The sequence below is a fragment of the Stegastes partitus genome, unplaced genomic scaffold, assembly GCF_000690725.1.
Source record: "Stegastes partitus isolate 25-593 unplaced genomic scaffold, Stegastes_partitus-1.0.2 Scaffold589, whole genome shotgun sequence".
Taxonomy (NCBI): Eukaryota; Metazoa; Chordata; class Actinopteri; family Pomacentridae; genus Stegastes; species Stegastes partitus.
The window spans coordinates 257521-284837 of record NW_007578320.1 but is presented as its reverse complement, the minus strand read 5'-3'; the positions used below and the strand labels follow the sequence as shown (position 1 = coordinate 284837).

The 27317-nt window shown below is 40.0% G+C and overlaps 1 protein-coding gene across 1 annotated transcript in view; it reads right to left on the bottom strand.

Annotated features, from left to right (window-relative positions):
- trim67 (tripartite motif containing 67) overlaps positions 1–27317 on the bottom strand; it is an 86752-nt gene that overhangs the window by 57933 nt on the left and 1502 nt on the right. The window contains exons 2-3 of the mRNA XM_008289035.1: positions 10613–10641; positions 9859–9860 (exon numbers count right to left, since the gene is read on the bottom strand). Of these exons, the coding sequence (XP_008287257.1) occupies positions 9859–9860; positions 10613–10641 (31 nt within the window). The remainder of the gene's footprint in view (positions 1–9858; positions 9861–10612; positions 10642–27317) is intronic.

Sequence of the window (27317 nt, the reverse complement as noted above, 5' to 3'; positions counted from 1 at the left end):
AGAGAGATGCGGCGCTGGAGTTTATCCCAGCATGCATTGTGTGGAAGGCAGAAGTTTTGAGAGAGGAGGGGGTTTGATAAAGTGGTCACAGATTATTGTTTTTCTTTATTTAACCAGGTGAAGTCTGAGTCACTTTCTCTGGGGAGACGTGGCCAAAAAGGCAGAATAAAACACTGAAACAGAAGACAGCTGCCACACACCACACAGCATCAATAATTCTAACTACAAATACAGGTTTTAGTTTTGAAAGTTTCTAAATACATTGGCTGCTCTGACCAAGTGCGGCATTTATAACCTCCTTTAAAACTGACTTGAATACATCAAGAGTAATTTCTTATGACAAATACTCCAGGCAACTTCAGATTTGAAACCAGTTTGCAGAAAGCCATGAGAGAGTAAACATACTTGGAGACACATACTGAGGATACTTTTAACTCTACAATTCTACAATTTCCTTTAGCAGTCACTTCAAAGAGATGCACATCTGAGAGCAGATACAACACAAGCAAGGATCTAGTCAGGAGAAAACTACCTGGATAAGTTCAATTAAACACCTATACAGCTTTACAAATCAAACAGCTACAAAAAAAAAAAGTTGAATCTGCAGTTAGTAATGACTGATGAGTAATTACAATTAATAAGTATAACAAAGATTATTAAAGAGGAATATCTATAAATTACATTTCTGTCTGTTTTTACATGGCTGTGTGTTGACCTGAGCTGCCACAAGACTTTGCTCTACACGCCGAAAAACATAGAAACCTGCTTTTTCATTACAAAGATTCAGAATCCAACCCAAAACTTTTTTCTCTTGACACAGCAAATATCCTGTTCAAACAGCCTGTTGTACCGCCACGATGGAGGATGAAATAGTTGTTCTGAATGGTACATAAAGGCAGGCTGAGAAGTCGGCCACTTTAAAAACAGGTCTCCTAGCGTGTTCAGAGGTGTATAAAATACTCTGTTTTGACAATTTTTTTGTGTCTGATAGGATTTTTCCATAAAAATTGCTTCAGTCCCAACAGGTCTTTTAAACGTATTGATCATTTTCCACATTGGACTGTTCATGAGTACTGTGCAAATGGATGGATGGATGGATGGATGGATGGATATTATTAAGTCGAAAAACTACTTTGTTGTCAAGGGAATAATTATTAATAGTCAGTTTAGGTTATTGAACACTCATGCTGAAAAGAAATGTGGAAATTGGTTAGAAACAACCTTTCAAGCTAAAGTCCAATGTTTTGTCGACCCACCAATCCACCCTGACCTCCTCCCTACTAGAAGGCACTGATGTAATGGACTGTAGCTATGAGTCATTATAAGCTACTTGCACAAATTGCATGTTTTATTTCAGAGATGTCTCCTATTTCACTCTAAGTCTTAACTTCCACATCCCACTGGTGTCAGTTTACTGTTAAACAACAATTAGCATCCAGACTAGTCATGATGTGCAGGTACATGCCTTAAAACTTGGAGAAACTTTACATTTTTTAGCAGATTTGTTTCTCTTTGAGTGTTAAACTGTGAACATTCACACCATGAATTCTGCACAGTGAAGGTCAGGCAGTAGGTAACAATGGCTAAAGCACATTTATGAGGGGAATTACAGTTACACGTTCAAACTGTCCCTCGAGAAAGAAATGTTCTTAATGTATGAAATTAAATGAAAAAGCAGGAGAGGGAAGTTCAAACCACGACCTGCCGGTGGAGAGGTTTGTCAGATCACCCCATTTGGTATAGCTTCTTTTGATGCTGGAAAGATGAAGGGTGAAGCAGTTCAGACACCGTTTGATCATCCAAGAAGCACTTTTGTTGACGTATGGGCTCTTTAGACTAGACATAACCTTGCCAATACTACACGCAACCTCTGCAGCAAAGTTACCTTTACTCACAAACTGGATTTCATATCCTATAGTATGATCTTATTCTGCACATCCAACATATGCTCTGCATGAATCAACATATTTTTCAGACTGTGATCACACACTCTGGTGTATCCAGCTGCTTCAGCTGACTTCATAAAGAATATTTGCTGTATTTTGTATTCATTCACTGACAGATTTTCTCTGTGAAGTTTATCAAAATATCCTCCACGTACTAAGAAATATTTCACATAAAAACTGCTCTGGGAGACGCTCAACTTTACCGTGCTACAAGGTTATTAAATTTGCAGTAACTCAACAGGAAGGAGTTATACAGATTGTCCTGGAGCTAAAATGTGTCTTCACACTGAGCTCTCTGCTCATTTAGTGTGAGTGTCTGTGGTACAGAATGCTGAAAAAACAACCAGTAAACTACTACTGGTCTCAAAATGTCCGTTCTGTGTGTTTTCTTACACAATGCAATGCTGTGACATGACTCCTATGTTGTTAATGAAGATCTGGTTGTTGTTTTGCTCAACTCATGTCCTCAGTAAAAAGCTGTAGTAAGAATCAGCAGTTTGAAAAAAATACTTCATAAGGCATCTCTTCTTGGCAAGCCTGAATACGCCGTCATCACAGAATCCAAGTCTAAATTTGGCTACAGTCACGATGTGTCAACCTACACTAGACTCCAGTAAAACTGTGCGTAACTGTGCTGAAATGTGACAAGGCTGCCCTGCAGGAGGAGGACTACTGAGCCAGGAAGAGATTTGGAACAAGGGAAACACAGAAAACTCGGGAATATCAAGCAGGAAACGCAAATTGAAAGTGAAAAATAACAAGAGATGATAAGAAATGGATTTCATCTCAACATGGATCAACACACCTGCAGAGCACAACTCTACATTCAGAAATCCAATTTCTTCCCTCCTTTGTTTCTTTTGTTCTCCTCCCCCTTGACCTTTTTTCATCCTTTATTACTCCTCCAAACGGGAATGTCATTTTTCTTTTCTCCGCTGTCAGCAGCCCTCCGCGCTGCTCTCAGAGACAAGTGCTATTATCTCATTATCTTATTATAGGAGCAATGCAGGACCATTTATTCAGTCTGTGACATTCAGAAAGATCAGTGACATTCATGGAGCCACAGCTGTGTTAGTTCATTGATATGCTTCAGTTCAACAAACAGCAGGATACAGGAGAAGAGGCAGGGAAACCAACTATGTAACGCCAGGTCTATTCTGTAAATAGAGTAGCTTCACCGATATTGACATGTGTTTTAATCATTGATGCATTTCTCGTCAGACTCTCTTCTTGAGAAGTCCATCTTCTCCTAGTCCTGTCCTAGGTTGTTGGCAATAGCAGCTTTTAATGCAGGATTTCCAGGAAGTGAATCAAATTTTTCACCATCTGAAAGAAGGTACAAGCACATCTGCATCTGTAGGACAACCAATAGGAACAACGCTCTCTGAAAAGCCCGGTGACTGGTACTCTCGGTAAAGCTTGAAAACAGAGCCCAGTTTGTAACAACACAATCAGGAAAACGAAAAGGCTACAATTTAGGAAAAAGCACAGTTAGATATTTCTCCAAGTCATTTAACCCTACTAGTTTCCTCTTGGACCACTTGTACTACAATATCCATCCATCCATTATCTATACACCGCTTAATCCTCACGAGGGTCGCAGGGGGACTGGAGTCTATCCCAGCTGACTCAGGGTGAAGGCAGGGGACACCCTGGACAGGTCACCAGTCTATCACAGGGCTACACTTATAGACAGACAACCAAACACACTCACATTCACACCTATGGACAATTTAGAATCACCAATTAACCTCAACATGTTTTTGGACTTGTGGGAGGAAGCCAGAGAACCTGGCACGGGGAGAACATGCAAACTCCATGCAGAAATATTCCAGTGCCCGGGACGCAAACCGGCAACCTTCTTGCTGCGAGGCAACAGTGCTAACCAACTGCGCCACCCTACAGCCCCTGTATTACAAAATGATATATGAAATAGTTATTATGCCATTTTCATCCAGTGATGCCAAAATAAAGTACTGCCTATCCCTACAGTCAATGGTAAAAAAAAGAAAAAAAAACTACTGTTTAATTTAGAGGATGAAGATGATGACAGATGATGAAGGTACAGTCACACTAGCCTTCAGGCTCCTCACTTAGCTCAGAAGAGAATGGAGATGTCACAAGTGTGATGCTGGTAATGAATCAAATACTGAAAAGAAGAAGACTGTAAACAGTCTACAGTGTGAATGTGATGCTGTGCTTCATAGCCTGCTGCTGTAGTTCTGTACAAAACAAGGCTGTTTAAACTGCTCTCCAGTAGTATAATGACCTAAACATACTCCATGACAGTTTCTACCAATTGTCTGTGATTTTACGTCCAGAGGCAGGAGATGGTGCTAAAACAGGGCTCGGCTCCAGAGTCACATGTGGCTGTTTCATACCTCTGCTGCGGCTCCTTGTGGCTTTGGAAAATAAATAAGTATTTAATTTAAATTTATTTTATTTTAGTTCATTCGTTTTTAAAATGTAATTCTAAATTTGAAGATTATGGTGATCTTGTCACATTAAAGTCACTCAAAATATGCGTCACAACCGCCGATGCGCGACACCCGTCGGCACACGCAGTGTTGCCAACTTGGTGACTTTCCAAATCCTCTTGGCGACCTTTTTTTTTTTTTCATCAAAAGCAACTAGCGACAAATCTAGCGGCTCTTTCTGGTGTTCTTGGAGACTTTTCTGGTGCTTTGGAGACTGCCATGTAAACACGTATCATTCTGCAGTTACAAGGTGTGTCCGAAAAGTTTCAGGACTGTCGTCACAAAAGATATATTTCAAATCCAAACTACAAACTACAAGTGTTCCCCTTCCAAGTAATCCCCCTGAAGTCTAACACACTTTCCCAGCCTTCTCTGTCACGCCGCCATGCACTCCTGGAAAGATTCTTCCAGGATCCTCCGCAGCTCCATCGTCACAGTCATCTTGATGTCGTCCACGTCTTCAAAGCACATCCCCTTGATGACTCCCTCGAGCTTGGGGAAGAGGAAAAAAATCCCACAGAGCCAGATGGGGGGAGTAAGGAAGTTGATCCAGCACGGTGATGTTCTTCTCAGCCAGGAACTGTGGGATGCTCAGGGCATTGTGAGCAGGCAGGTTGTCATGGTGAAGCAGCCACGACTTGTCCTGCCACAACTCTCACCTCTTCTCACGCACTGAACTAAACACCACAGGATCTCTTTGTAGACACGCTGGTTGATCGTCTGAAGGGGAAAACTCCTCCCTGTTCCAAAGCGCTCACAGGCGGTCAGAGATCTGGAGCAGCAGTCCTAGCTGCAGTCAACAGGACAACCAGACGTCATGTTTACTTTGCTGGAGGTGGATATTTTAAGTTCAGCTTTTTAATACATAAATACGAGGAGGACTCAAACAGACATTAAATATTTTTTTTGAAAGCAACCTTCAACCCAGCGTCTTTTTTTTCGGAGTTCAAAATGTTTTTGTTGCATGCAGAAATTAAAATTTTAATTTCTCTGTAGCAATTCATTGATGTCAACACACTACAGTTTTTCATACATAGCATGAAGGTAAAAAAACAATATATGCAGTGTTTTCTTTATCTTAGATGTCAAAAGGCTTCTGTGGCTCCCAGTGTTTTCTTTTCTGTGGGAAACGGGTCCAAATGGCTCTTTGAGTGTTTAAGGTTTCCAACCTCTGTGCTAAAACAACAAATGAGTTGTTAAATTTGTCATACCTAGATTCTAGTGATAAATTCTTCTCATGTTCAGAAATATTTCACAAACCAAGAAAAGAATACATAATTCAAGTTCGTTAGTGTTAGTCAGTTATTGTTTCAGTTTAGACTATTTCTAGATTACAGTTCCAGATCTTTCTCTTCCTGTAAAATGTTTTAAGTAGTAAAAAATAGGCAGTTTTTAACTGATCTGTAGTTGTATGAATCTAAGCCTAATTTTTTGTTAACATCCGCTGTCAGACTGGTGTTTTAAATTTAAATATCCTAATAAAGGCAGCATTATCAGTCAGTAATTCATTGATTTATTTTACAAACTGAATACACCAGACAGATGTTTTGTGTTGTTGCTATTTTAACTCACAACCAATTAATGAGAGCAGTAAAAGCAGCTGTTACATGTGCCACTAGAACACAGAATCACTATACAAGCTTATCCCAGCTGTGAAGTGTGTTCTGCTTGGTGGTCATTGAGCGTCACAGAAGACTTTGTCATGGTGTTCTAACTAGCTAAACTCCCACAATGCTCTCTGCTTACCAACACAGGACTGCCCACTACTCTGATCACTACACAAGTCCACCTACTGGCGCAACCAGGTACTACAGATAAACTACAATACTTGAAGTGTGTATTATCTAGGAAAATAGTATCAAATTGAGACTTGCTATTAACAGATACTGAATATTTAGCGATCAGGTCGGCAGTTAAAAAAAAAAAAATTTGATTGGAACACCTGCTTTAAAGCTATTTTGATGACACATCTTTAACTCTTTAGTGTGATTTCAAATATATCAACTAAAATGTGATTTGAGGCGACCAGTTAACACTCTGCAATCACTCATGTGAAACCAGAGATGAATGTTTATTGGTCAAAGCTTGCAGACTAACATCTTAGTAGGAGGCATGCCTTTGAAGATTTCATTCAGTTTTCAATGTTTCCTTTCTGAACAAAGTGCTGCAGAGTTCCACATATTATATATTCATAAAGTTTAATGTCTCGGAAGACTTTGCTGCCAACTAAATGAAGCATACACATAAAACAAAACAAAGCGATGTTAGAGAAACGAATGCAGATTCATGCAGCTATTTCTGCACGAATGAGTGAAACCTTACCATTTATTCTTGATCATCACTTCTGCCAGATGTGACCTGACTGTTGATTCAGAACTCAGATTTAGCAATCTGCATGGGGACCAAAGTCTCATCTACATTTAGGTCACAGTTGGAAAGACCTCAGGTTAAAGTTTCACAAGAAGACGTGTGGAGACTGCTGCTGATAACAGCAGAAAAAGTTCAGATGTGGTTTTTTTTTTTCTCTCCAGACTCGGGTTAAGTTAGGTGAGGTCAGTGTGCCCTGGTAGTCTAATGGTGAAGGCATATACCACATAAATCTGGGCTTCCATGACCTCTGCTGTATGTCTCCTGCCTCCTTTTCTGTTTGACTCTCCACTGATGCTAATAAACAATCACCAAAAAACTGATTCATGCACACAAATAAGTGATGTTTTTTGAGTGGTTGTTGCTGTTCACTCACTTAGCTCTTTTTGTGTGAATGTGATCAGAACACAATGGTGTTGAGTCACAGCAAAGAGCAACACACCAGAGAACAATAGCAGCTCTTATGTGTTCGGCTGTCAGCCGGGGAACGCTTGATTGTGGGGCTGACCTTGTCAAAATGATACCCAGGGGACACAAAGAGGAGCAGGAGGAGGGGCCGAACCTCCTCTTTTGCCTCCCCACCTCCCCTTTTATTTCCTCACATTTGCATTTATACACCTTTATATTCTTATCTATTTCTGTTTTCATTTTCACATGACCATAAAGGCTTCTCTCTCACTCATTTCCTCAATAAGGATTTTAAATTGGTTCTGATGTTCTTTAACATTTTTAACCATTTTCCATTTTACCATTTCAATGTCAAATAAAACCTCCAACATGCGTAAATGGGATTCCTCTTTTGTGAAGGAACAGTGCAAAGTAAGTTATTCAGAGCAAACTAAGCATTTGTTCTCCTTCACTTAAAAAACTCAGTTTTGTTGTGCTCTCACACTTTCGAACTTAAATATATAATAAAGCGTCATAAAATAAATTAGTCAACGTGTTGCTCTGTTCTTCAAAAACCCATTGTATGGTGTAAAAAATAAAAAATTAAACAGAAATGGAGGCAGACGGCAGGATGAGTTTGTCTGCAACCAAAGCCAGTTCCTGATATATCACAGAAGAAGCAGCCGCCTCCACTCTGTGCGTCAGAGCACACACTCACTGTTCCATCATTTACACCACATGGATGAGTAAAAATATAGTTTTTTGTGTGTGTTTTTATATTTGTATGGCTCTGAGGGTGGTCTGTTCCTGGTGAAAAATCCCATAATAGCAGAGAAACAGGTCACATTAGATGTCTTCCCAATGCAGAAACTCACAAGAACTTCCGGGACTAGACCCCTAATTTGCTTCCAACAGCCTCATAAGGCTGAGTGATCATTTCTTGACAGCTTTGTGCAACGTCAATTCGGAATGCGTCAAAACAACAACAAAAGTGTCTGTGTAGATTCTCAGTCATCCAGGTCATGGTAGTCTTCAGAGTTTTGTTAAAAAGTAACTGGGATTCTCTTTTAGGTTCTTGAAGACAATTCACTTGTTGTCAAAGTGGCTTTTCCAGTTCTTCTACAGGGGCAGATGCTGCATTTTGGACATGCACAAATCCTGTGCGTTATTGCAGTGGGAAGCAGACTATTGTTTGTATCTTCAGGGGATAGTAAAACTCAGTGGTAGCTGGTGGCAAAAAAAATGGAGGGGGTGGTAATCTATCAGCATGGGACTAAGTGTAAGTGAGCTTTTGCTTGACCTTTTCAATCATTTGAAACCAGAGCCTTTTTTTGGTATGTCGCCTTTAGAGAGACACAAAAAACAAGGGAAAAGAGAGCAGGGACATGGCATGCAGTAAAGGTCCAGGCCAGCCACCAACTGACTGCTTAAAGGCACTTGCACACATGGACTATGTGCCCAAACCACTCGGCTATGAAGTCACCCTAAAGTAACTTTAATTTAAGTAGGTGACTGAGCAGATTGTGCTGGAGCAACATTGCTTTGCCTAAAAATAGACAGTTAAGTCGAGTTGAAGCAACCAATAAGGTACCAGCCATTATCAGACTTTAGTTGGATGTGGGTTTCTTTCTTTCTGCAAGATTACTTTTGTAAAATTTAAACAAATTTGCATTCATTCGCTGGCCGTTTCAACCTAACATTTGGTCATTTCATCTACTGACCTCCTCTGAGGCACCAGTCAACTACATCTACGGATGTTACCATCCATCCATCCATTATCTATACACCGCTTAATCCTCACTAGGGTCATGGGGGGCTGGAGTCTATCCCAGCTGACTCAGGGTGAAGGCAGGGGACACCCTGGACAGGTCGCCAGTCTATCACAGGGCTACACTTAGAGACAGACAACCAAGCACACTCACATTCACACCTACGGACAATTTAGAATCACCAATTAACCTCAACATGTTTTTGGACTGTGGGAGGAAGCCGGAGAACCCGGAGATAATCCACGCTGCACAGGGAGAACGTGCAAACTCCACGCAGAAAGATCCCGGGTGTGCTCACCGGGACTCAAACCAGCGACCTTCTTGCTGCGAGGCAAATATGCTGCATTTGTTTTCTAGAGTTATTATCGCTTTCATTTTGAAGTCAATCCTTGCTTTGTTTATTCTTCACAACTTTCTACATTGCTGTACTTGATACATCCGGTAATTTATCTTTTTACCGATGAGCCTATTTTCTGTCACAGTTAGTGTTCTGGTGGTCACGGTGGTGAACTCTGACTGCAAGCTAACTGACATTTTTTTATGAACAATAAATGCAAAAGAAAGCACTTGGGTAACAAGTGTGGAGTCAGTCTATACAATAAATCCATGTGAAGGTGAAGACCATTACAGAAATGCAATTATTTCACAATTACCTTTTGATTTCAGGTAATTGAATGGCAAAAACATCAAATTTCCCTTTAATTTTACAGGACAGAGATATCAGAGAATTGTTGGCCCACATGAGTTAAAAAATAAATTAAAAAAGTAATATAGATAAACTATTAACTGAAACTATGCAACCAACCCGCCGGCTTAAAGTTAAAGCACCTACACATGGGTTTCAAATAAAAGCAAAAGCCAACATATAGCGTTTAATTAAGAAGCCACCAGAACAGCTCCGTATCACTTTACTTCTTCTATGTAAATCAGTGTCTGTAGTTTTTGCATGGCTGAACTCCCAAATGTGCATTCATCTTTGTAATGAGGGGTTTACGAAGTGCATGTTAATTTCTTAATTGTACCATGCAGTGCACACGTGCAGAAGCATCTGCATTTGTTGTTTCTCAACTCACCTATTTGCCTTTAACTTGTCACCCACCCACAGTGTGCTGTTAGCGCACCTCAACCAGGAATTACACAAAGAAATGAACTAATTACAATATGAAAGCAAATAAGAATAAACGCTGACAGAACGAATTGACACATAATAGAAGTAAGCATTTTTTAAATTATAAGTATATGATTAATATGATTGAACACAGACTTATAAACAACTATTCCAGTATAAGCCAACAGCCTACAACAACCTTGTATACTGGCCAAATCCAAATTCATCACACGTTTACATGAATTAATATGTTTCCAAAGCAGTCATTTCCATTAAGTGTATATAACTTTTAAATGTAGCGTTATACTTAGTATCGCAGTGTGCATAGTTGTGCTTTAGCAGAACAATCAGTCTATCCCTCCCCCAGTCTAGCCAGCCAGCTGTGTTGCAGTATTAGCGTTTCACATCTGGTGGAGGTCAAAACCAATCTCCTCTCCCCTTTCTCTTCTTCATCCTCTCATCCACCATCACCCGGCCTCCCAATCCTCTGCTGTTCTGCTACACAGCCATTTTAAGGCTAATACACCACAGCGAAAAGCTACACAACGCAACAGCTACTGTGCTGCTGCCACATCAACACTTTAGGCATGAACCAGACACTACACATGAAAGCCCCAATTAGCTTTAGTGTGACCCAAACAGCCAGACTCTATCAGCATCAGGACAGAGTTTTAAAAAGCGTTCCAAATGACAGGAAAGACCCCCGGAAAAGATGTATATTATTTCAAGAACTGAGCAATATTATGTTTGGTAAATGGCTAGAACTGCAGCTTTAATATTAGAATATTTCACCATTGTATGCATGGCAGTAACAACAGTACATATTTCTGAGATACTTAAAGCCATATTGTAACTGTTGTGCAGTATAAAACATAACTATTTATCCGACCAAAGTCACAAAGCTGCCTTGACTTCATTCGCATTTGCAGGAAATGAGCACATTCTATCTGATGTTCAGTGAATTGAGGTTGTGTGCTTATGTGACGCTCATGTTGTATAACTCTTAAGTTGCAAGACAAGTCAGATGAAAATCAGCTGAGAGTCTGTTAAGTATGTCACTGTACAGAGGAAGGCCTAAAGCTCTCCAAGACATGCAGTAAACAACACATGATAAACACCCAGGATGTGGAAGTGCGTGTGCAGCAAGCAATCTTTGTCTAACTGAAGCTAATTCAGCATGGATTGTTTTTCTTGTGCATGTGACAGCAAAAAAAGGATTCTACCCAAAGAACAGCCAATGACTTCATGCTGCATGAATAAAATGCCAAATAGTTACAGCACAGGCAACATAACTGTAACGTTCGTGGTTCAGTTTCAGCTGTTTTGCATGTCCTATCCCCCCGTCTCTCACTCCATGTTTCCTGCCTGGCTATTCATTTGATTTATCACACTTTGTCTTTCACTCTTGAGAACTTGCAACTAAATACAGGAATAATTTCTACAACACATTTCCTTTATTAATTATTCCACTCACAGACAGTCTCCTTTCTGTTAATCGAACAACTGCTGCCTCCATGTCGGAAGGAGCAAAAGACACATAAATGATACTCACCGATAATAGATGTAACGCAGGTTTAGACAAAACATTAACAGGATTTGAAGTTTAGTTCGTTGCTTCCAGCTGTTTGTCGGAGTCTCTCCTTTGAGCTAATTAAACAGCTGCAGCATCAGCATCTCCAAAGACAGTGTCGTGTATTTATCATATGTGGCTTGTTGTAATGACACCCCGGGGAACATCAATGCAAAAGTGACCGAATGTCGTAAACAGACTGCAGCTTTTACATATCCGAAAAGGGCTGTAGGTCACTATTTATAATTCATTAGAAAAGGCTATTGTTCAGTTATTCTGCAGTTTTGACCAAGTCTTATCTAGCTGACCTAATACATGTTAATTTTCTTTAGACTCTGTCAAGTTGTACATGTGTCTCACTGTCCCTTGAGTTAAATGTTGCTATACTAAGACGCTCCCAAAAATACCGCTAACTTGCCAATACAAAGCATGTATATTATCATTACCATTACCACATTCACCATCCTACTTCAGTGTGTTAGCAATACCTGCTAATATCTGCTAATTTCCACAAAATGCAAAGCATGGCAATGGTATGGCAATTTCGTTTTTTAAGTATAGAGCATTAAACTATTATTGTCTCAACCAAATTTTATGAAAGTCCATCCAATAGTGGTAGCGTGACTAAGAAAACAACTTTTAAAAATTCTCAAGCTATGCTCCACACAGCAGAAAACAACCATTAAATATGCTGCATAAAGTCTTTTAACCATCTATATGCAAACCATCAATATTCATATCCTAAGGTTCAGTGCTCAAACCTTTTCCGGATCAGCTGGGCCAGATATGGTTTAGCCTCATCTCAATGAGTCAGCGTCTATTACATATTCATAAACTTTCGAATGGAGCGTGCCAGTCCTTTATGAACCATAAAATACATTACTAGTATATCAGAAAAATTTGACTCTAAAGTTCATGTTTAAATTAATTTCTATCAATAAATCAGAAGGTCTCTGAAAAGACAGAAAGAGCAGCTTCAAACGCCTCCACTTCTGCTCCTACTGGCTGATGAAATCTCTCTTAGTGTGCCACCAACCAGAGCACAACACTCCCCAGAGAAACTGATTCCTCCCAAGTCGTCTTAGATAAACTGTAGCAGGGATCAGTGGCTACAGGCACAACTGCTGGCTCCGTTTTATCACCCTGAGTTTTCCTCGTGGGGGTTTAGCTTCTGAGGACGGAACGACGAGGCAACAAAAGTGCTGCAGAGCAAAGAACAGCCCCTCTAATCAATAATTGATCAGGGAATCTTCCATATTAATAAAAGCAGAGGGTAGGTAGATGGCTGGGGGACTAATTGTCAAAAAATTAGTGCAAATTAGGTTTGTAGGGGATGATGAATCTATTACTGACTATCATGGGAAGTACTGCACGTTTTCCTGCTTGAAGACCTTAGACTTCACTGCTGCAGCAAACACTGTAGAAGACGATAAATAAATACATCACAGCATACATGCATACGATTCCTTTGAAAGTGTATCATCTGCTTTTTAGTTTATCGAGCGTCCTAATGAATGAGAATACACTCGTAACCATGGTAACAATGCTCATTGTTCCACTATAGGTTGTCCACACTCTCCTCAGAAGTCTGGCATCAGCACTCACTCTGTTACCAAAAATAGATCACACAAAAACACGCACTCACACACACACACACACACACACACACACACACACACACACACACACACTTGCACTGGGTTTACTACAGTTACTCACACAGCCTCTCTGCAGAGGATGTCTGCTGTGTTACGGCCAGAGGAGAGGAAGTGTTGTAAAGTGTGCATTAACCTACATTCACTGCACAAGTCCTGCAGCACAGCCTTGAGTTACTCTGTGCCGTGTGCGTACGTGCATGCATGCGTGCGTACGTGCGTGTGTGCGTGTGTACGTGTGTACATGCGTACGTGCGTGCGTGCATGTGAACTCCTGACATTGCGGGGACAGTAATCTATTAGCACAGTCATGTTATGGGAACTGAGCTCCCATATGGGGACAACAATCAAATCCCCTCAAGGTTAATTTTATTCACACTCGGTTTTGGGGTTAAGGTTGTAGATCAGGATACATACGTCCTACACCATCCTCAAGGAGCAGTTCACCAATTAAGCACTGCCCTTCAGTAACACTACAAGACTCAGAACACTGTCTTTTCTCTTCGAGACCTGGCTGCCAAGTTATCCACAATGCAGCTCATTTGTTATCATTAATTCAGGTGCCTTATGCATAGGCCTTTTATAAAAGATGAACATCGCAACCCAGATGTCACTCCACTTTTGAAGCCCTAAGTTTTGAATTTACCCGAGCGAACGCCTTATGCATTTCATGCCATGGCAACTTGTCAATCACAAAGTCGTTCCACCTCACTCTGCATACTCTGCTTTATCATCTGTTTTTCTCCAAGTGGGACCATTTAAAAAATTAACATCATGCTACATTGAAGGAGACTTGAAACTAGCAATTGAAACCATAAACTCATTAGGAAAATGTTTAATGAGGGAACAGATTAGGTGAAAAGTAGGTTTATTTTCTTCGGAGTTCTTTGCAATTAAAATTCTTTTTGCAACCGGAGGAGTCGCCCTCTGTTGGCCACTGGAAAGAATGCAGGTGTGAGGCTGTTCTACATTGGTTTCACTTTTCAGACCTCGATGCTACAACCATCTTTTATATGCAGTCTATGATCTTGTGCTGGTTGCTGTGATTGTAGCCCTAAGTCTCAATTATAGATGAAGAGGGAGCTACAGAGGCCTGGAAGGCTAACTTCTTTCTTATGGTCTGTTCTGACTGCACACAATGTGAGAAACGAGATGAATAATGTTAGGTCTCTGACTGCAATTCTAACATTTCAAAGCTGTTCATACTGACATCACCTTAAGAAACACACTTTGATTACGCTTCTTTTGCAGCCCAAAAGTTTAGCTACAAGCACATCCACCACTACCTCCAGGAATGGCCAATTTTTAGACCCACAACTGCTGCTGTACCGGATTATGTAGAAGAGGACTGAAGACCTGGTCCATGTTGTGTGTTTAGGTTTCATGCAGAATCGATTACCTCATATCACATATGATTCAAGTGCCATTTAAACTCAACATCCCATATCCCACATCCCTATTTCATATGCAAATCTGTCATCTTCACACCCAGCTGACTTATGTTCCTACATACATAACTAAGCTGTTTCCTCCTTTATGTTTAGGCAAACATATACCTCGTCAGTGAATGTATTACTGCCTAAACATATCTGCAACTTGCCAAATAATCAACAACATTTCTTCAATACTTCAACAGAAACCCTTGTTCATGTATTAGTCCTACCTACTGCCTGTAATCTCACTCTGATACACTTAAAGGCTACATGTATTTTCTAGTAGATGAAGGACAGCGTTAGTTCAGGTGCACCAAGGTTGCGTTTACATTAGATGATTGCCACTAACTGCTTCTTTCATGCTTCTCAGTCACTGCATCGTCCTTCGACTCCGTGGCGACCAGCCAACTAGAACACAATCATGTTCATTGAGGTTATTATCATTATAACCACTATTCACCACCTCATGCCAACACAGTTGCTGCAGCAGCTCTCAACCTCCTCCTCATGTGGCATATTTTTAGTATTATTAAATGTTCATACTGTATATTTGTTTGCCAAATTTATGTGGTAATTTTCAATGAATTCCATGTGTCTGACTGCTGAACTGAGTTTGGATCTTCCCTCTCCTTATTAGACACGTGCATTTAATCAGTTTCAGTTAGCTTTACAGAATCCCACAGAGAGAGAGAGAGAAAAAAAACACACTTATATCAAGGCCAGGTTTTCATTAAACACTTCAAATGCTTTTGTGTGGGCAGGAGATATAATTTGTTTCTACATTTTCATTAACTTGTACCCACTAGATAAGCATATATACAGAGAGCCAGCCAGGAGGACGGTTTTTTTTAATGAAAACTAGGTTGTACCTCTTGGTCTAACTTACTGTGGTCATAAAGAACCATCTTTTGTGTTTTAACGTTTTACCTAAGAGTTATTAATCTGGGAAGTTCCAGTCTGTAAATATCTTTCCAACTTTAGAAAAGAAGTAGAAGTAGTTATTTTCTTTCTATGGCCAGCCCGGGGCTCCGTAATTTATAATTAAATAAATTATAACATACTGTATTTTTAAGCCGAAACCCAGGAAGACTTGACATGTTTAAATGGAAAATTATATTACAGTGAATTAGATGCTCTACAATAAGGTGGTTTGATTCACTTTATGTTAAAACTTTTGCTTAACCTAAAATTGAAATCCAAAGTTACTCTTCAAAGGTCTACTGACATGTTGGACTTGGGTATGTAACACTTATAATTAGGGAAAGAGTGAGCCGTCGGATATCATTGTAAGTCAATACAATGTCAAACACACAATGAGTGTGCGTTTGTGCTGCTGAGCCTGAGGTAAGAGGCCAGCAAGGCTGACCTGTTATGGTCGGCGTGCTGCCATCTGGAATGAGGTTAGTCAGGCACAGCCAGTCGGCACAGATCTGCACTCACTCTAAATTACCTCAGCAGCCTCTCTGAGAGAAGAAAGCATTTATTTTTGCTGATAAAATCGGAGTAATTTCTTGTAATAGAGCCTGAGGCGTTAAATTTACTTTCACAAGGCATATTAGATAGAAGACACTCTATGTCACATTAAGAAAATCAGCACAGTGTTCCTGTCTGGTGTGACATGAGGTTGGCTGCTTATTCTGATATGCACAAGTAATTTCATATTAATAACAATAATACCTCGCTTCAGACATGCTCACACTTGTTTCTTGTGCTTTCTGTGCTCCTTGCTTGAACAGATTTACACTCCCATGGTACACTTTTCATTAATTATGTTTCTGTGAATCATGTAATCTAGATGCATTAAAAATCTGGCAAATATTCAACACTTGAGTGCAGTGTCACTAGAAATGCAGAGTGTAAATTACATCATACATTACAACAAAGAGGCAGCAGGCAGCTCAGATAGTAACATGCTTGTCAAAATGTTTTGTCAGCATCCCGGTAGACATGAAACAAGCGAGACAAAGTGTTTACTGTCAATATTAAATGATGTAACATGAGAGGAACTCTGGTGAGGGGAAACAAAATCTCATTTCAGAGTGGAAATGCATTTTAATGCTGCCAGTGAATGTAAATGATTCATGTCTGAAGATAATCCAAAAACGTCACGCATGTAAATGCCACAGTGGAAAGGGGATGTACAATCTGCTCTTTCTCTTCATCTTTCATCATGACTGATGGCAGATTTGTGTCACAAATCTCAAGTCAGTAAGTCTGATGTGTGTCAGTAAAATGTTCACTGTGGTGCAGTTCAACTATTGCAGGCAGAAAAAAACACCCAGCTTCCAGATAAAAGGGTTACCACATGACAAACATCCAGCGATATGAACATGAGTCAGCTGTACTCTCGTAGAATGCATTGGTTTGACAGCCAGCTTTAGACCTGTAATTTAGTACAATGTACTGCAGATGTTGCAGGGGAGGAACACGTGTGCTTGCCCAGACAAACAATCGTTTGTAATGCCAACTGTGTTGATAGCAGTCGTGACTGGTGTTACTACACCAGAATAAATCCACATCATCACCAGTCAGCCACACACCCACTGGCCATCTGGTTTTCTCTCCCTTTTCACAACCACACACTTTGTGATGCCGCAAAAAAAAATTTAGGTTTATTCATCTTTAGTGCCGATTTGTCATTTTGTCACCCATCTTTTCCGGTACAACTTGTCTCGAATACATCTGTGCTACCAATATTAACATGTTACTGGACAAATAAACTTAGAAAACTACTTGAACGTTCATCTGTCGGCATGTGATCTTGTACAGCAAACTGTTCACCCAGCGCACTGTGGGCAATGGTTTAGATCTCAGCCCCCTGGTTAGGAAATAATGAATAAGTGATAAGTGTGAAAAACATAGAATCTGTGTTTCTTTTTTTCTGATAATTTCTGCTAATATTTCCCTTTTTTTTTCTTGAGAAATATATCCCCACCACCACAACTTTACTAGAAAAGACAGAAAAGCTTGGAAGCATTTTTTCTTTGTTGGTCTCCTGTGGCGAAAACGGCACACAGTGATTTAATAAGTATCTGCCTCAGCAGACACCAGAGAAGGTAAGACAGGACTGTGTCTCTGCTCCAAAATCCCATTACAAAGCAAGAAAATTCTGTTGCTGCGGTATTACTGTCTTAATATATTTTACACTGCTTGAATCATGAGGGCTGTATTTGGACCCGTGAGTGTTAACGAACTCATGCTTAATAAATTTTTATGCAAGCATCACAGAACCACGGTTAATGGAGCCAATTAAAAGCGTACCGCTAAAACTGTAAGCATAAATTCTTTAAATTACTTATCTAAATGAAAACATCAGTGTCATCTGTCTACAAACTTGCAATTTATAAGATGACATGTAAAAATCCACATTTATATGTTTCAACCCTTAGTTTTGGTTAAGCAACTTGTTTGCATGCAGAAAACTTGCAAACAGCACTGCAGGATAAAATTCATTACTTGTCTTCACAACAATCCAACCTCACATAAACATATTCTGACACCCACATTGGTGGGAATGATGCGACATGATGTGAAACTACAATTGCTGCTTCATGGTTGCATGCTTCCGCCAACCGGTCATGTTGTAGTTTTCTTCTATTTCTGATTCGTGGTGCTGAATAATGGCCAGAAAGGTGTTACCACAGATTACAATGTCACAGTGAAGCTGTCCTTTGACGTTTTGGATATGAAATGTCATCACTTTGTTATTTTATTCTTTTAGGCATTTGTGCACTAATTAGTTCATCCTTGAGTCACAGTGAACAACTGCGGCAAATTTGAAGTAATTATACATAAAGTGTTCCTGATACATCATATTCACAGCAGTTTATGGAGGCAAAAAAACTAAACAATGCTGACCATCCATTCATCTACCCCACCGTCCTTCTAACTTTGTTAGGACTTTGTTTTCAATAATCCAAACCCAACTCCCTCCTTCCTCCTCATGTCATACAGCCATATTGTTGTCCATCTTGGAAGTAGAGATTCTTTCTCTCAACTTCCAACGCTCATCTACTTAGTCTACTACTTAGTCCCTGGTCGTTGCTTTAACCCCTAAAAATTCACCTCCGAGTATTAAGGTTACATATTCAGGGGTTGTTTCAATTAAATAAATTCCCTCCCTGCCTTTAAATGACTTCGATATAAGTGTAGACAGTTGTTTCCTCGAGAATGTGCGTATATATATATATATATATATATTTGAGTGGGGGAGGTTTTCGGACCTTACACAGCAATGACTCACCAAGTGCATGGCCTATTTCTAACCTTACACGTATATTGAGAAATGAGTTGTAATTGGTGAAAGCTGCCAGAAAGTGTCCAGAACAGCTTTCTTGATTTTTTTTTTCAAACCCCAGTTGGAAACCCAAATATTTCAACACAGTCATATTCACACTCACCACACAAATCTGTTCATTATCTCAGTTTGGTTTACATATAATGAATAATCTAGCTGTTCTGGGCTGTCACAGAAGAAGTGTCCCCCTTCACTTGAATGTTTCAATACATTAACGACAAAGATGCTGCCTGAGACAATCATTCCAGATACTCTGATATTGAATACTGCGTCCAAACAAACATATTCAGAATAGTAAGAAGAAACACATGGAGCTCTGTTGAAAGCCAAACATCACCACCTGAAACTGCAAACAACAACAGTTTAGGTTTAGAAATGTGTAAATGAATTCCAGCAGACCAACATGAGGATTAAAACCAGGTGAAGGTAGAGTAAGGAGAGACATGACAGGTTTTCTAAACAGTCTCCTTCCCAAGGAGCTCACGATACCAAGGGAGCAATTAAATGTTGGTGCTGCGTTACGATCCCACATCATTCACACAGAATTTTTTATGAAAGAAGCCACTTGGGCATCAGAGAGGCCTCGTTAGCATCTCAGGTAGAAGGATTTATTGTGACTTATCCACGAACATACAGAAAGACAAAAGGCGTGCCAAAAGAAACTGCAGTTACAAGAGAATCAGATATGCTAGCTTGCATTTTGTTGAGCCAGCCAAGCTGAAGGTGGATCCGAAAGTATCTACACACACACACACATTTATATATATACACACACAAAAGCATGTGATTCCCAAAACATGGTCTGTCCATCCGAGTGCTAAAATCAAATAGGAGTCCTGCTGTAGACTGTAGCATAATTGAGCACAGGAAATTGCTTTTGATGCAGATTTAAAGGTTGGGCTAGTGACCGAATATTCTTGTCTGCCAGTCTTTGTGAAAGTTGTTCACCAGTGAGTGTTTGGCAATAGAACTTGCAGGTTCAGTATGTTAGTGATATTCCTCATAAATGCAGCATAAATACTAACAGGCATATAAATTACGCATGTGCTAAGTGCCCTGATCGACAACACTAAAGCCTCTGACAGGTGAACTGAATAACAATGACTGCCCCAACTAAATTCATTAAGAATATGCTGACTGAGGTAACAGATCAAGTGAGAAGGAGGGTCATTTTCTCATAGACTTCTGTACAATCTGATTTCTTTTTACAACCAGAGGAGTTGCCCCCTGCTGGCTGTTAGACAGAATGCAGGTGTAACAGGACTTCCACGTTCAGGTCTCAGACCCAGATTTGACATCCATCTTCTACATAGAGTCTATGATCCAGGCCACTCACACTTCTCCACGGCAACAGCACTTCCTGACAGCCGCCCCCTTCCCTACAAGCATAACAAAGCCACACTGAAAAACTGCTCGGGGATGACTCGAGGAACTCAACAAAGAGCTCACAGTGTTGACTTGACCTTTAATTTCTCAAGCCCCCAATCAGTGTAAAGAATTATTTCTGTATGTTGTTCTGATACACATACAGAAAGGAGTGTATCTGTTAAATGTACAAACTTCAAGAGCAGACATAACAATCAGCGGATAGTTTTTAACTTCTTGTCTAAATGCTGTTTCAGACATTTTTCAACCTTGCTAATAATGCACACTGTAAGAAATCCTAAATGTTTGTTTTTTACATTGTTGCGGCACAAAACAAGCATCCTACTTAAAATCTGAAATGATGATCAAGATGACACTGCAATCACTGAAACAAACTCAGCATGAGAACCAGTAACGCTGCATTTCTGGTTTTAAATATTTAACCACAGTACCATAGCTGCCTTTCACTGGACTCAGCTAGGTCACACATAAGCACACACATACTGTAATGCACATGTGGACACACATATGTGTGTATGTGTGAATGGCTTATATACGCAGTGTGTTTTCTGCTCGACTGATCAGAGGAAACTGGATCAGTGTGTCTTCCTCTGCATTCCCTGAGCGAAAGTTCATCCGCTTCACTTATGCATATTTATGCCTTCCGAGTGTGTGTGTTGATGCATGTGTGTATGTTTGTGTGTGTTTTGGTCCCTGTGAGTACATAGCAGAGGGATAGTTACTCTTGGGTTGCTCCATGACGTACTTAGTGTTTGATTTACACCAAACATAATTGTGATCCAAATGTTTTTCATTGATATTTCTCTGCACAATGTACTGCAGGATCTGTGAGAGCATAAAACGCACACATACCACCAATCAGTGACTTTGACAAAGCTTACATTATGATGGCCTGAAGACTTGGTCAGAGCACCTCCAAAACAGCAGGTCTTGTGGAGTGTTCCTGATATGCAGTGGTTAGTATCCACCTAAAGTGGTCCAAGGAAGCACAAGCAGTGAACCAGTGACAGGGTCATGGGTGCTCAGGACTCATTGATGCATGTGTGAAGGCATGCAGATGTGGTCTGATTTCACAGGACAGCTAATGTAGCGCAAAGTGCTGAAAACCTTTATGCAGGCTATGATAAAAATATGTCAGATCACACAGTGCATTGCAGCTTGTTGTATGTGGAGCTGCACAGCTGCAGATCGGTCAGGGTGCTCATGCTGACCTCAGCAAAAGCACCTATAATGGGCTTGTGAACATCAGAACTGGACCTTGGAGTAAAGGAAGAAAGTGGCCTAGTCTGATTAATCATGTTTTCTATGATAGTCAAGTGCATCTACATTGTTTCCCTGCTAAGAGATGGCATCAGGTAACAAAATTTGAGTCCTGCATTCATGTAGATCCTACTCTGACATGTACCACCTAACTAAACATTGTGGCAGACCACGCACACTCCTTCATGGCAACAGTATTCCCTGATGGCTTCTTTCAGCAGGATAACAATCCCTGTCACATTGAACAAAAGGTCGTTTGAGCAAGACAAAGACTTCAAGGAATTGTCTCGGCCTCCAAATGCTGAAAAAGAACCCATGAAGGTTCCACCTGCAGTTTCTAGGACTAATGTCTTGGTGCCTGATCACAGACACCTTCAGAGCTCTGAGGAGTCCAGGCCTTGGTAAATCAAAGCTGCTTTGTCAACACAAGGGGGAACTACACCATATTAGGTAGGTGGTTTTAATGTTGTGGCTCCTTGATATATGCTCACTAACATAAAATACTATGAAAACAACATATATAACATATGAACAAAAAAGCAAAAGGCATAACTCCAAATGTCAAGAAATTTGACTGACGGTTCAAACCACATGAAACACAGAGTTACTCATAATCTACATCCTCAGGTTACATATGCACACAAAACAGGACCCCGTCTGGCTGAATCACGGCAGCCATTGTTGTTTGAGTCTGATTTAGAGATACACAGAGTGATGTATATTTCTGCCTAAAACACAATTCTGTGGTAGTACCAAGAGAGCACACAACAAGCAAGCACAACAGTCAGGTCACGCATGTTTATCTTTAGCTACAGTGGCTTGGGAGGGTCTTTAAACCCCAGGGGAGAGGAATTATTGATCCAGAAAGAAATCCTATCACTGGAGCAGGGATTAGGCCTATTGGTTTACTTACAAAATTAAATACCTTTTTTGCTACTTAGGAACAATTTGCAATTCAATATAAATATAGTCAAACAAAAAGGATTCTGTATATTCTGCATGGTGGTAATAAGCCAAAGGAATTAAATCCAAACCCCCAAAAATGATTATAATACAAAACCACATATAATTTGGGGGAAAAAAATCTAAGGTTTGTGCCCGCTCGTGCAAAAATTTGTACTCTGGCAGTGAAGGGAAGCAGATAAAACTATTTATTAACCAAACCAGCATCGTATATCTGCCTCAACTCTACAAAATCACAGGAAGTCTCAAAATAGTGTTTTTGGCAGCAAAATACGGAAGAGAAGAGAAAACCACACTCATTTTGTGCTTTTGTTCTAAATAATTGAGATGTATTAAGTGTATTTATTATCTTGTGATGATCTGTTTTATCTAATTTTTACTAATATGGATTAAGAACACCAAAGGCTAGTTGAAGATATATAGTGAAAGAATCCAAATTTGTTTAATAAGCCATTCTTAAGATTAATAACGCGTAAAGGGGAAATGAAACATGCATGATTTTAGCATTGGTAGTGTCAAAATATATTAGAAAAAACCTATAATCTGATTTAAAAACATAGTTAAAACCCACGGATATGAAACATTTCTTCTCTAATCTGTAATCTGCTATCTAGCAAGCGAGTCAGCATTTTGGAGCAACATCAGTAACTGCTTTATTAAAGGTTAATACATCATTTACTGGCTCATTTGCTACATAAGTCACCAAAAGACAAATGGATTCGCACATCTTTGATAATACTGTGAGTAATGCTTTGATATTTACTTAATAAATTTCATTTTGGTCTAAATCCATTGCAGCTCTTTCTCAGAATGTAAAAGGTCTGATCTGGCAACCTTGCTTTTAATAGTTTTAACCATTTTTACTCACTAAGGGCTCATATTTTACTGTACTATAAAGTCCTGCCCCTTTATGGAAACAGCACAACCATGAATAGAGGTCACCAAAACTCAAAAAAAGAAGCTCTTAAGTGGAAGTAGTTATGCCCTCTTCTTGGTTGTTGTTTAGTGTGATCTAAGTGAGCACAGGCTGAGCACCAGGAGAAGAGGGATACTTTTAAAATCAAATAATCAATCAATTCATTTGGCTGCAACAGAATCATGATTCAGGAAGGCTTTCACAAAACACCCACCACTCTGATATTCCTCAGAAAAGTCTTTGTTTTCAATAACTCGGAGAAGAGGAACTGAAGAAGCAGGATGTCAGTGACATGACGCTAAACCCAGTGAAAGAAAAACAGAGCAATCCGCCAAAATAAAACACTCTACACAGTATTGACCTCACTGAGTGACACTTCAAAAACTCAACAGCCGTTTTAGTTGTGCAGGCGCTGTTTGTCGCCTGTTCGAGTGCAGCCCGAGAGCGAGGAAGACAGCCAGCCATCGATCTCCTTCGACATGAAGGACACCATATTAACTAAGTGGCGGCCATCTCTTATTCATACGCTGCTCATTACTTATCAACGCCCTCTCACTCCTGTACTCTGATGGGATTTTCACGGTCCATTTATGGGACAGGAGGATAGAAGGAAAGATGGAGGAAGGGCGAGGGGAGGGTAAATGAAGGGGAGAGTGTAAATATCGGAGACGTTGAGAGACGCTGAACGATGAGCAAAAAGCCAGAAAAGTGGGAGAAAGACGCTGAGATGTGTGGCAGATAAATGATGAATGGAATGACTGGAGGCTTCCAATCACACAAAAAAACAAGAGAGACAGACTGAGAGATTAGTCCCAGTGACCCACTTAGCAGAAGGCAGGCAAAAATGGCTTTTAATTTACACAAATGAAGTCCAGGCGTGAGGATGATGGCCTAATGAAATGCTTCAGGAAGTAAGCCGGAATCATATAAAATCAGACACAGGTTGGCTAAACAGTCCTGCAGCCTCTTTAATCCCGGTACTGGTAGTGTTAAACCCTTTTGCTTAAAATCTTTAAGGCATTTTTACAATAATCATACCAATTTCTCATAATTAATAGGGTAATTACATTATTAAAATGTTAAAATACTGTGAAGGTCCACACATAGGCCGGCTACACCCTGTGAGGTCAATCTGGATTTTCTTTTGATTAAAAATTAATTAAATAACGAAAACATATAAAGGATTTTAATATAGACAGCTGTGTCTTTTACATTTTTACCAACGTCAAGTCACACTGTAACGTGAGAGGAACGAACTTGAGCTGACCCCAACCCTGGAGCAGATTCATCCTTAAAATGACTGCAAGAGTCATTAAAAAATGAATTAAATCATAAATCACTTTAATCATCCTTTAATGAAATAGGCGGGTGTTTTTTTTTTTTTTTTTGGCAGGCAAGCAGGGGTGGAGAATAAAGGAGGGATGCATCTGGATGAGAAAGGCAGTGTTATCAGCAGCTTTTAGCCAAATCTTATCCCAGTAGACTGTGGAAGGAATTAATGAATGAATGGGAGTTTTATTAATGCGTCAAGAGCACAACAATCCTCCACATTATTATAAGCCTGGTTCACAGTGTGCTGCATTAACATTTTCACTACAAGGACTCCAAAAATAAACACGGCCGATTTGAACAGTTTTCTGTGTTTTATGTTAAAAGCAAAATACCTAAATCACTGACTGTACGGTACAATATGTATTCTGCTGCTACATCTGAATAAATGCTAAGCGAACAGTCTTTTTTATAGGTGTTCAAACTGGTAAAGTCATAGCAAACATAGCACATCAAAACCAATTAAACTTTACATTTTGATAACCTATTTTTGCCAGATTCTTTGTGATGTATCGCAAATATGTTTCCAATTTTTTATTGCTTTAATGTTGCTCCTTTTCAGCCAAGTAATCCCATATTAGATTAGATTTAACCCAAATTGTCCTATTTTTCTAAACCTGACCATGTGGTTTTGGAGCTTAAACATAACCAAACAGCGAGTGAAAATAAAACTTAAGCCTTAAGCCTTGACCGTAGTCTCTTGTGGACGCATGCACAGACACCACAGACATGCAATTGTTGCTTTTTTAATATTTTTGAGTCTGTTAGTCCGCATGGAGGACTTTGTTCCATACATGAGCAGTACGTCGTATCTATGTATTCCACACATTCCTGCTGAGCATCCATGCTATTGCCCTTTCTTGTTACTACATCAACACAAAATTTAGGTTGGACATCCACTGAAGGGTCTGCACAGACCCTCATATTTGTCAGTGTGGAAAGCATAACACCGGCCTTAAGCCTTATTCTCGACCAGTGAAGACACACACCAGGACAGCTGCAGGCATCCACAGATAGTTGTTGTTATTTTACAACTTTTCTGGCGCTCAGTTGCACACATGCGCAGTAGGTTGTGTCTCCATATTCCACACATACACGCTATGTGCTGAGCAGGTGGACCACTGCCTTTGTAGGGGTCTGTGCAGATTCTCACAGGTTTGGGGTGATGATAGAATTTAACCCTAGCAGACTGTCATGAACTCACGGAAAGTGTAAAGTCAGCCCAAGAACACTACATCCATCTCCTGGGTGAAAGTTCTGTTGCTGACTTCAGCCTTGATTTTACTCCGGAGTGGTTGCACACAAGGACAGATCCAAACACCCATCAGCATGTATTTGTTGGTAAACTACTGTTCTAGTCAATAGCAGTCAGCTTGGAAGACTTCTTTCCATACATGTACGGTAGGTCATATCTGCATATTCTGAGCACGCACTACTGCCCACAAATTTTCATCGATCTTCTACGCATACATACACAAAAACACTGGCCAAAGCATCATGGGGTCAAAGCCCTGAGTGAAAGAAGAGCACTGCTGACCTCCCTTCCGACCTCCTTTTGTGAACCCTGTGGCTCTTTCAAACTAAAAGCCTTTCTTACTACGCAAAAACTTGAAAACAAAATTAGATTTCTTTGCAAGGATAAATGGGAAAGCAATTTAATTCTAAAGAAAAAAAAAACATTTTTAGGAGACAAGGTTGCTCAAATCACACAGCAATCAGCTTTAACTGAATATTTTTTCATATGCGCCAACCACCTCCTCAGCCAATGGGAGAAGTCTGCTCAAATCAAGACTTTTACGCATATTTTCAAACCATTTCCCACTCAAACTTAATTAAAGATTCATTTTAATGAAGTTTAAAGAAATAGAAGTGCAGATAAAGTGTTTCTTCTCGGTTATAAGTCACCCTCTGGGCCGGCACAGACATCACAAACGCAGTTAAACCAATGACCATCATCCTTATTCCCACTGCCGGAGGAACAACACTGACCTCCTGCCACACTGCAGCCATCGCCATGCACATCACACACACTTACAATACACACTGTACAGGTGGTGCAACCTTTTCAGACGATGACTCATGTTGCTCACACACACACACACACACACAGGTTTCAACGCCTACAGTGATTATCTTAGTATGTGTGAATTCTGATGAATCACACTGAGTTTTTTTAATTTACAGTTTGTCCCACATGCAGTAAAACTCAACACGGTCTGGTGTTTCCTTTTTTACACTGACTCACATTTTGACCTCACGCTGTAGCCTCCTCTCTGTTTAACTGTGAATTCACTTAACAGAGCAGGTGGCACATTTTTGAAGCAGAAAACACAGATATGGCTGCTCATAACTAACACACACAACTACAATAACACAAGTTGTGCAGATGACTACTGATAAAAGCAATTCAGACTCAGTGAGGGCACATCAGGTGAAGTGTGTGTGTGTGTGTGT